The sequence below is a fragment of the Stegastes partitus genome, unplaced genomic scaffold (assembly GCF_000690725.1).
Source record: "Stegastes partitus isolate 25-593 unplaced genomic scaffold, Stegastes_partitus-1.0.2 Scaffold1009, whole genome shotgun sequence".
Classification (NCBI taxonomy): domain Eukaryota; kingdom Metazoa; phylum Chordata; class Actinopteri; family Pomacentridae; genus Stegastes; species Stegastes partitus.
In genome coordinates this window covers 5,846-17,623 of record NW_007578740.1, presented here as the reverse complement: position 1 = coordinate 17,623, position 11,778 = coordinate 5,846, and the positions used below count along the sequence as shown (strand labels likewise).

Sequence of the window (11,778 nt, the reverse complement as noted above, 5' to 3'; positions counted from 1 at the left end):
CCCTCCATCACTGGTGAGTCTGCAGATAAATAGGTGTGGCCCCTTTAAGAGAACAGGTGCGCCCTTGACAGGTAATCATAGAGATTCAGGAAGTACATGCATTAGTAAGCAAACAAACCATACGGAACCTTGTTTCAGCACAAAATGAATATGAGGGCTGCGGGGGAATACTTTGGTAAGATTCATACAGTTTAGCTCCTTTAATAACTAATCAAGAGAGAAGGTTTGTCGGTGACTGAGTAGTTCAGGAGGCGGTGAAAGTGTGACGGGTTTCTATTCAGTCTTTGACGGAGAGAATATGTTTTCCAAAAAAAAAAAAAAATGTTAAAATGACCAGACTTCACAGCAGAAAGTAATTTTGTATATTAAAGTGTTTTATCTCTCCGCAGACCGGCCTGACTGACGACATGAGGCAACCTTTGGTCCTTATCAGTCTGTCGCTGGCAGGTAAAACAATTTCCACTGACAGGTTTTTTATTTTTTTTCTCTCTCTCTGACTGTAACGTTCAAACAGCTCACAGAAGTCTCCAAAGAGTATCGGTCGAGTTTGTTCTGTGAGGGAGGAGAAGAAAAGAAAAGAGAAAAAAAACAAAAACACATGACAGGGAAGAAAACGCTGTGGTATTCCAGGCACGTTCATAAAAAACAATTGCGTTTGGAGCAGTAAAGCTCGTCTTAACCGCTCTTAAACCAGCGCGGCTGCATTCCGTCTGTGCGCTGACTGCTGAGTGACGTGCTGCCTTCAGGGCCTCCTCACGGGCTCCGACGTTTGAGCTCTGGGCCGGTGTTTGCAGAATAACGAGGAGGTCATTTGTTTGTTGAATATTTATAAGTAGCCTATGCTCTTTTTTTTTTTTTTTGAAAACAGGCTTACTCTCAATACTTGGCTGTTGTTTTAAAAAGAAAATATGATATCATTGAGGTCAGACCAGTTTGCATTTAATATCAAAAATCAATTAAAAATGCATCCTTTCCTCCTGCACTCATAACAAAACGTTTATTTCTTTTCTTTTTCGCAAGATGTGTTTATTGATTTATGACTTCAAATGGGAATACAATTGCTTTTTAATGTGGATTTAACTGATTTTTATCCTTTTCATCGCACTGTGTTTTCATTTTGTAGAAAATGTAATGTGTGAAAATGGCAAAGATCAATCAGCAAACATCCTGTTAAGGTATTTGTGCTGCCGCAGTAAGATGGGGAAAGAAAATTAGCACCAGGAATGTAAATCACCTTGTTCATCAATGTGTTCATTAACTAAGGGTTGTTAAGATAATTAAAGGTAATCATCAGCACTTTAGTAATATTAAACACTCACCTGAACGCAGCTGATTCTACACAATACTGATTCATCCTATACTTTTGTTGAAAGCATTCAGATGTTTCAGTTCAGTGATAAATCAAGAGATGGATTTTACACCCACTTTCACAGTTGGTTTTGTATTAGTCATGTAGTTGTGATTAAAATCTGACTTTTTGCAAGGTCAAAAAAAATAAAAAAAACAACTTTTCTCCAACTCACTTTTATGTTCCGGCCCTGTGAAACTAATCCAACCACAAACGAAAGCATCGGCGTTGTGCTGCGTCACTCGTGGGCGTTCCTCACCTCTGACTCATTACCCTTTATTCCAATGAAAACGCAACAAAAGCCAAAAGCCTAAAAAATACCTTTGTTGCCTTTAACAACTCATAGTGGGAACCTGAATACAATCCATTTAGCCGTTGTCATTTTTATTCCCTGTTCTCCTGTGAAAATCTTGCCAAGGCAGTCCAGCGAGACTGATCAGGACCATATTGATTTGATTCACTATAATTCATTGGCCAGAGCGTTCTTGCGTGGTAGCTTTATATGCCAGTAAAAGGGCATTGGAAATTCTGCCGGGCTTTTCCAGCCTGAATCTGTAATGCCAACACAAACAAGGGGGAGGACTGGCAGCCAAATACAAAAACACAGATTTTCTTCTTCACTCCCCTGCAGACTACAAATGGACAAACGGCATACGAGAGTTAAATGCCTGAATACGTTAAAATCGTCGGTTCTTCGCCGCGTAGTTGCTTAAAAATTGCCTGTGCGCCACTGATTCTTGCACGGAGAGATGGCAAATATGATTATGTCATGGCTTACGTTAAGTCAGGCTAACAAAAACACAAAATAGATGTTTAGCTTGGGATCACTTACAATCCAAAAAAACATGGCCTGAAATCTATGAGGAAGGAAGGAGTGTGTACCTTACTAATGGGTTTTTACCCCCTGAGCCCAGTCTGTGTATCTATAGATTTTCTTCTCTGCAGTGGTGAAAGATGTAAACGGATCCTTTTACTTTAGTCGTTTATGAATACAACTTGAGGAAAAGTACGGAAGAATGCGCTTTGATTTTTAAGTGTAAGTTGTTGTGCAGGGAAACCAACTTTTGTGTGAGGAGCGTTTTGTCATTATAGCTGGATCTGGTGAACCCTGTTTAATGATTTTATATGCAGCTCTGTTGTAGTTGAGGGTTGGTGTGACCAATAATGGGACAGAAGAGAAGAAATTGAAAGTTCTGCTTTACAGATTTGTATGGATTGTTTGGAGTTTTACACCCTTGCATGTGGGTGTGTTGTCACAAAAGCCAATGTCAAGAACTATTTCATGGATTGCTCTAAAATCTTGTGCAAACATCTATATGTCCCTCAGGAAAATGTGTTGTCCCTATACCTTAACTTTTAGTGTAGCGCCATCATCTGGTGGATTTATGTTGGTGTTTAATCAAGAAACCTGCAGAACAAATCCAATCAGCTGTACTTTGTGTTTTTCATTTATCAGATAGTAGCATGTTGCTGCTGCTGCTCTAAACCGCCATGACAAACACTGCAAACATAATATTTTTTATTTTCTGTTCAGCGCTCCTCTCTGCCAACGTACTGGCTCAAGACCAGGTGGAGATCCAGTTCCAGACAGACCCGGTGCTGACTCAAACTGGTGTTGAAATAGTGTTCACAGTGCTCACGGTGTCCGAGGTCCTGTCCATGACATGGCAGTACCAAGGAGGAGTCACTCTGGGTCTGTGGGCAGGAGGAGCTGCAGTGGTGAACCCGGTGGCCCAGTTCCAGGGCCGGGTCACCATCACCGCCACCCAGCTCAGGATTGGAGGCGCCCAGCTCCGAGATGCGGGAAACTACACGGTGGAGGTGATCCCCTCTGCTACCACCGGCCTGGCTGCTAACTCTCGATCAATACAGCTGAGAGTGTTTGGTAAGAGATAAAGGAGTGTACCTGTGAGTTCACCCAAGGAAAAGAAAATAAAAATAAGGAAGGGAGGGAGGGAAGGTAGGAGGAGAAGTGTAGTGTGTATGTGAGAGGGAGGTTTTGGGGGAAGAGATAATGTAAAGGAGGAACAGAAGGGAGAAGAAGGAGGATTCAGGGAGTAAGAGAATTAGTCTGGGAGGTATAATGAAATTAGTGACCCATAGAAGGCGAGGTAAAATTAATGAAAAAGGAGGAGGGGATGAAGCCAGTGGCTCAGGGCTTTATGCTAATTAAAACTCATTTGATATGCAGCACTCACGGTGTGAGATGTTTGATATTGTAGCCGTCTAAGTGTAGCGTTGCATTTACATACAGTACATACTGTATTTGCATTTCATTTATATTCAGCACTGTAATGGAGCCCGAACAGCTGAGTGTCTCTCGTTATTTTCAGCCACCAGCCCACGCTGGAGGCATGACGTACGGTCTTTCTCATCCCTACCAGCGGTGCTAATGGGGTGGCAGGGTGGCTGAATTGTTAGAAGCACTAGTCTATTATTGCTGAAAGGTCACATCCTCAAAACTCACAACTGCTAGTTCGTGTCACGGAACAGCCGAGTCCTTGAGCACGACTCTCAACCTCCTACTTACTCGCTGCTCACTCTTGAAACGAGAGGCAGCTAAAATCCCAAAACATGAAATGCTACTGCTGAGTCACAGGTAAGCGGATGAGCGGCAAAAAAACCAAAATATTCGCGTGATTAGAGCTATTTAGCGGTTTGCTCGAATGTTTTTGTTTGTTTGCTGTTGCTGCCGCGGTTCTCTCTCTTAGTCACAGCTTCCTCCTCCATCTATACGCCCCCTCTTCTCCCTTTCCAATTATTTAACTTAGGCTGCTCGCCAAGAGGCATCTCGGCTACCACTCACACCGTCTGCCCCCTTATTCACCATCTGTGCTTCTATCTGAATCCTGTCCCTTCTCAGCTCTCACTTGCTTTGATTACAACAAATTATCCTCAACAGAAACATAAAACTGCCCTGTATTGTTCCGTCACTTCAACTTTTGAAGTGCGCTCTACCTCTCTTACAGTAATGGTTACTTTAGAAACCTTCTCTCGACAATTCCGCCTTTGCAGCTCTTTTATAAAAATGTATTTTTTTACATCCTCCCTGTAGACGCCGTGGCCGGGGTGAGTCTGTTTGTTCCTTCAGTGGCGGTCGAGGGAGGAAACGTGTCTCTGAGTTGCACATGGACTGCCGGGACGGAAATTACAGTCCAGTGGGGCAAAGGAGGCTCAGCCATCATCGCTGACTCCAGGATCACCATCTCACGTGGCTCTCTGGTCATTAACCCAGCCAGACGGAGCGATGCCGGGGAGTACACATGCACCGCCAGCAACCCCGTCAGCGCTCAAACCGCCACGCAGAGCCTCACTGTCTACTGTGAGTTTGCACTGATCAAGACAAGTGGCAACTAATCTGCTGTAGCCACTGCAAATAGCAGTAGCTTATCTGCTTATTCACATTGCACCGCATAGAGTCTGCGGAATCGCACACGGATACCGCAGGACATCCTTTCGTAAGCTTATTGTGCTGCTTCTGGCTTTGTCTTGATCACATCATTAATTCTGACATGACAGTCTCACAGTAGTACCCCATCCTGTAGAGGTTGTCCTCTAAGATCTGAACACAGGTTTCTTTGCCCAAATGTAAATCACATTCATCTGAAGTCTCTTGTTCCTAGAGCTCACCATCACGGGGGCAGTTTGGCTTTCTGATTATAGCTTGTAAATCTAAAATTTTTATTTTATTTTATCCCAATCTTGATATTTTTTCATTAATTGTTCATCAGAGATTGTGAAAAATCCTCGTTCCCAGTTTGGTGGCATCTTTAAAATTTTCTGTTTTGTCTGATTCACAGTAATTTCAAAACAGGAATAAATCTGCAAATCCTCACAAGTGGGGAAGCTGGAACGAACAAATATAAATTGTCAGCAATTCTGATATTAGTCAATTTTCAAGCTGAGAAAATACACACATTTATTTTTTTTTGCCAGTAGAATAACACGACACACGTTTGTTTGTACGACCTAAAGCTACAGTCAGCAGTTCATTAGCTTAGAATAAATACTGCAAGTGTGGGGAAACCGCTGGTCTGGTTCTGGCAAAACAAAACTCACCCAGCATCTGTTCAAAAATTGAAGTGAGACCAGAAGTTGTTGTTTTTACGCTGGATTGTTTTCTTGGGTTTAGTTGCCAGCGAGGTTGCTACACAACTAGATGCTGCTTCAATTTAGCTGTTGGGCTTTTTATTGCCTTATATGGCTTGAAATGAAAGCCATCATATATATGTTTAATAAAAAAAGAAAAAGTAAGCTTGTAAATCGAGCCTCACTAGCCCTACATGGTTTTGAACTAAAGGCTGTGGAAGTGTTTCTACTGTGTGCCGTGCTTTCTTCAGCCTTCAGAGTGAAGTTTTGAATGGAACACGTCCTTCACCCGCTCATCAGATTCTCCTTACCATGAATTGTTGAGACATGTTGATTGTGGAAGTGTTGCCTGAGCAGCAATTTTAAGATCGAAAATAAAAACCAGAAAGCGCTTTGCTCTTTCATTAAGCTGAGTATCGAGGTCAGAGCGGGTTCGCCGGAGTTATTCAGCCTGATGGGGTGACCTAAACACAAAACTGAAAGAATGATAACTCCTTTTAGTAGAACATTTCATCTCGAGTCAGTTTTTTGAATATACAATATTCCTCATTGTACCCAAATGTTTTTTGATGCTGATGAGAGTGTCCTCTAATCACCAACCAACCAGATGGCCCCGACACCCCTGTGCTGACCGTGGACACCCCGAAAGAGTGTGTCGGGGGAGGGGACGTGTTGGTGGGACAGACGGTGCGCCTCACCTGTTTATCCGACTCGCTGCCCCCTGCCCTCTTCTCATGGCAACGCGACGGGCAGCCTATCGCATCTGGCCAGCCGGACAGCGGGGTGCTCAGCGTCCAGACTTTCTCCACCAATGAGAGCGGCCGGTACGTCTGCACAGCCAGGAACGCCATCACTGGAGGCACGTCCGAGCAGAGCACAGACTTGGCCATCGTGGGTGAGTTATGGCGAACACCGACCTCTACTGTGACTGATAATGATGACGGTTGGTTTTGGACCGCGTCCCCGTATCTGTCTTCGCGACAGGAGAGGGACAGAAAAGTATCCTGGGAGATTGATCTGGTGAGAATGTGGTCAAAGTCATTCAGTGACCCCCCTCCTCCACTTCCTTCTCCTCCCTTTATTTTCATTTCTTTCTTCCCTTGTCTCTCCCTCTCTCTCTCTCTCTGCAATTACTTCATCATGCTTTTTTTAGAATCTCCTCTATTTTTTTTTTTGCCTTCCCTCTGCTGGTCTGTGTGAGCTCCAGACTCATTATCTTTATTAATTCTCCCCCAATGACACCATTCTTTCTATTTCAGACATATGTTTAAACGTAGGAGAAGTGGTGGGGATTGTGATTGGCTGTTTGCTGTTCATCATAATCCTCGTGCTGCTCATCCTGCTCATTTTCTGTCTCGTTCGAAGGAGAAGGAGTAAGTTTGTGTGATCATGGATGTTGTTTGTCCACTTTTCATGGTATAATTTTCTCTATTTCTTGCAATAAGTTGACATATTTTTTATTTCTATTACAACAGGGCAGCTAGACGAAGGGCAGACAGTGCTCGTTCAGAAGACCAACCCAAATCAAAGGCCTACAGTAAGCTGCTGTTACGTTTACGTATGATTCACTATTGATTTTTGTTCTTTTGTTGTCCGTGGGATGCTGTTGAAAGGCTTTTCACAAATTAACCCCATCATTCTTTCCTTCTCTCTCTCTCTTCCTGCCCTCATTTTTTTTATCTGCTCTCATGAAGCCTCCAGATCCACAACCTAATGGTTTAAGGAATTTGGACAGCGGTCCCAATCCCCCTCTCTATCAAATGAACACACTCGCACGCCGCCCCGACCGCTTATACACAGCCGCACGCGAAAGTCGTGGCAACCTACAAACCTTACCACTGGACGGCCTGGATAACGCAGACACACGCCAACAGAATGGCCATGCGCACGCAAATAGACTCCTACACAATGCTATTCAGAACACCAATTCATACCCACACAATGGCATTGACAACCAGGCTTTCACACGCACTGATGCTCAGAATGCAAACACACAGCAGCAAAACCCCAACATTCTCATACAGACCGGCGCGGCCCAGGGCAGCGGCCAGCCACCGGCGGTCCACGTTAGTCTCAACACTCTGCCACAAACCAGCCAGCCAAACAATAATGCACAAATGCCCACCATTCATGTCAATCTTAACTCATTTCCAACCAATGACCAACAGACTCAGCAAGAGAGCTCATTTCCTCTTAATAATACAGCCAACAATAATGCTTCACAAATGCAACGCAGCCTGATGCATGCAGAGCAGTCAAATCCCAGAATGCAAAGTGGCCAGTCCTATCCCGGTGATCCCTGGCTGAATGGTCACATAAACACAGATCACACAGATCAGCCGAGACTGATCCCAACTGGATACACACATTATAACGGCAATAACACTTCTCAGCGAAACGCCAGGACACAGACGTACCAGCAGGATCCAGAGCCGCAGAGAAGGTCTGACAGGAACTCAGGAAGACATGAGGAAGGTCCGAACGCTTCCCCTCGACAGATGCCTTGGGACCGCCTCAGAGGGACACCAGCGTATCCCAGTGGCACATTTCAGAGAGGACAGACATCAACTGAATACGTCTCTGACGCCACAGACTACACGACTCGTCCTCCCATACGAGAGCCAAGAACAACAAACAGATCCCAGCCTCAAACTCGGAGCCAAACTGCTTCCCGCAGCCGAACTCCTCTCAGACAAGACGCATCATCAGTGGACAGGCAGACACGGAGCCATTCAGCTGATCTTCGACGTCCAAACGCTACCAGTGTAACACAGCTTGAGCCCTCGCGCCACACACAGAGGAGCCACCGCACACAAAGGGAAAGTGCTCAGCAAGACATCAGAGGTCCGCCTGGTAGCCAGTCTGCCCCCAGGCAGGAAGCCACTCACAGCAATAACCCCCAGGCACTGCCTCTCATGAGCCAGCAGGCCTCTGTAGGCCACTCCGCAGCGTCACAAAGACCCACAACACAACAGGGAATGACTGCACCGCAAGGTGCAGATACCAGAGCTTTGGCTGATCCTAATCACCTTCAACAGGCACACATGGCCCCACAACACAGAGCAACAACGATCCCAACATCACCACAAGGCCTGGGCAAACAGACACAGCCTGTCATACATGGTGCCAGTCAACCTCGCCAAGGAGGCACTGCTCCAGTCCCATACCCTTCTGCTCAGCCTAATCCCAGTAACCTCACCCAGGCTGCACTTAAAGCCCACACTCGAAGCGCTCAGACATTTGAAAATCGGAAACAACAGACCCAGGCTGCCTTGCTTCATCCTGGACCGCAAGCTCGAGCTCCAGCTGCTGGGGCTCAGCACCCACCGACTCCTCCACCTGTTATCCCCCTCACACAGTTTCAAAACCTTCCTAAAGACCGCACCCAGCACAAATCGCCAGCTCGAGGCCCACAGCCCCCCAGACCCCCGGTTAACATGCCAGTGGCTCAGAGACACCTCCAGGTACAACAGCGGCCTGCTGCCCAGCGCAACACTGCCAACCATCAGCACCATCCTGGAAGACATGCCCATGTCCACGCCCGAGGCCACGGGCACCCGTCCCACTTCATACACCCAACGCAGGTGAGTGTGAAACACAACATGATGGTTTGAAACTACAGCTAGCAGACGGCATATGTTTATTGATCTTACAGATTTCGAGCATGCTTCTCTCTCAGATGTGCACTTATGGCTGTCATGTCATGCTTCCAGTGTGCTTGTATGTGTGCATTGTTATGGGCCTCCTTCTGCTTGCACTGTCTCCTCAACACTTGGTGTTTTCCTCTGTTGTGTGCATTTCTTGAAGGGTGCTTGACAGCAGCTTTAATGTTGCGTTTTTTGATTGACAGTGTTCTCAATGCCATAAAAATGTATGTAGTCTTGAGTGTTTGTGACACTGTGGCAGTTTTAAAAAGTAGCGTAGTGTGTCAGAGGTTCTGTTTCTTCTGCATGACATGTTGGCAATGAGGGGCTTGTTGTGTCTTTCCAGCAACAGGCTCACAGAGGGAGACCAAGATGATGACAGATGTCAGCAGACTACACTCTACAACTGTCCCGCATGCACTGACACAAACAAACAGCTGACAGACATGATCCAATATACCACCAAGCAAGACTGACTGCACAGACTTCTGCACTCTAAAAAGCTGTCATACTCTGGTATCTCAGTCCTAATGTCAGGTTTTTCTAAAAGACATGAACATGTCTCCCATGGGGATGATAAAATGTAAGTTTAAATGCAGTTCTCTTTTACTGAAAAGAAACCTCAAATGATCTCAAAGAAGGAGGCTCGATCTGCCCTTTTAAAATTTTTGCTACATCAAACACACTAAATGATACTCAAGCTAATATTCTCCACCAACTGAAAACCCTCTTGAAACCCACATTTTCCCAGAGTCGTGTGTTGTTCTGTTTTCACTTCTGAAGCACAGTCATGTATCAAAGTTTGCCAAGAGCCTGCTTTAAAAAAAAAAACAGACAAGTTCAATGATCCATGGCTCCTGACCAAGATCACATCCTCTCATCCATTCATCAGCAGAACCAAACAACACTGCCTTGATAAAATGCGCTTCAGGTACTTGCATGAATATCCGTGACTACCTGAGCCGGCAGTGCCAGATAGTAAATGAGGAGGGACTGTGCACAAGATGGACTCGGCCGCAGGCAAGAGTGACAGTCACGAAAGAAGAAATTAGAGGGCCGGGGTGGTCTTGATGTGCTCGGGGCTATTTATTTTGCACCTTCTGTTTACAGATGCCTCTTATGACACTTCTCAATTAAGGGGATTCGCCTCAGTGCTGCTCGGAAATAATGCTCAGCTAACTATGAGGGGGATCCCTCCAATGGTTGGGTGCTTATTAATTAAATGGTTTTATGTGACTTAAATGACTTGGAAAATAATCACACCCGTGCATGAATGAGGTCAGTACAAAGACCTGAGCTGCCACGCTTTCTGCTGAAAAAGCACTGTGTAACAATTTACTGGGTCGCAGACTGCACATTAAGAATGTGGGAATGTCATTATTACTTTCACTGATTATGTATTTATTGATTTATAATGTTTCTGTTTTGTTTTTTTTGTAAACTCAGGGCTATGCTTGTGGATTGTTGATTTCGGTTGCACTAACTGACACCAGTTGCTGTTATTTTAAATGTAAATCTGATTATTTTTATAGTAAAAACCGTGATATATCACATTCCCTCTCAGCCGTAGAGCTGCAGTGCTGTCCAGAAATGAATAAACGCACATCAGTGAGCCACACAGTCGCTTTGGCTCATTACCAAAAAAAATTGGGCACTGAAGTTTGAGTAAATCACAGATATACTGTCCTGCTGTAAATGCTCCCGCTGAGTGCCAAATGTGTATTAATCTCCTGCTGAAAGTCGTCCCCGACAGAAGCGCTGCTCACTGCTGTGTGGGTAACATTTCTTTAAAGCTACACACCCAGCAGTTTCTAGAAATGACTTAGCCTCTTTTGAAAGCACAATATTTGTGTTTGCCTGTTTTTTTGAAGATTTACATTTTCATTAGAAACAAATAGACTCAAGGATCAGCGGCTCAAATGGGCTCGAGGATTCCCAACCATCCCCCATCCCTTCCATCTTTCTGTAGGACTTACTGACAATAAGAAAACCAAAGACAGAATAATCTCAACTCCATCCTTTATGAATAAACTCAATTTGACTCGCCCCACATGAAGAAATATACAAGACATGTGGCGACTCCAACCAAACATCTGGAGCATTAGGGGTTTACTTTACTGCCTCGAAAAATTGTTCTGTTTCCGGATAATTAATGCGTATAAATGGCTCATACAGATGCTCCGTGTGAGATGCTTTAAGTACAGTATTTATGTTTGCTCCCTGAGAGGGATTTGTGCATCATTTGGGGTTTATAAACTGTTTTTAAGATTTATCAATGACAATAAAGATGTTTGGTATGATGTTTGTCTGCATGCAACCTGGGTGAAGTCCAGAAAAAAAAACTTTTAAATTTGGCACACGGGCTGTCTTACTAGCATCACGGTGGCTTTCCTAGACAATACACTGCAGAACGCACAGGGCTTTATTTTAACTCATTTATAAAGCATTCTCCCAGACATGAATATGTTTTGATTCTCAGCACAAAATACCTCTTCATGCATGCCGACGGTAAGTCACTCCACAAAAGCACCTATTTATTCTAGTGAATCACAGAGCTGTTTGCAGTCTGAGCATATTTTTGCTCACTGTGTCTATAGTGCTAATTATTCATGGCGCCTGTGTACACCGAGTGCTGTTGTTGATTCTCCTCAGATAAATCTGTTCCTTCGGCTTGTTGTGGAGGTGCAGAGCGTGTGT

At 44.7% G+C, this 11,778-nt stretch overlaps 1 protein-coding gene across 1 annotated transcript; it reads left to right on the top strand.

Moving 5' to 3' along the window:
- The first annotated feature begins 407 nt into the window (after positions 1-407).
- Positions 408-11,381, top strand: LOC103367061 (uncharacterized). The gene is made up of 8 exons (XM_008294971.1): positions 408-447; positions 2,883-3,233; positions 4,404-4,670; positions 6,045-6,332; positions 6,697-6,810; positions 6,913-6,974; positions 7,132-9,021; positions 9,428-11,381. The coding sequence occupies exons 1-8, from the start codon at positions 408-410 to the stop codon at positions 9,455-9,457; spliced, it is 3,042 nt and encodes a 1,013-aa protein (XP_008293193.1). The 3' UTR covers positions 9,458-11,381.
- Positions 11,382-11,778: the final 397 nt, after the last annotated feature.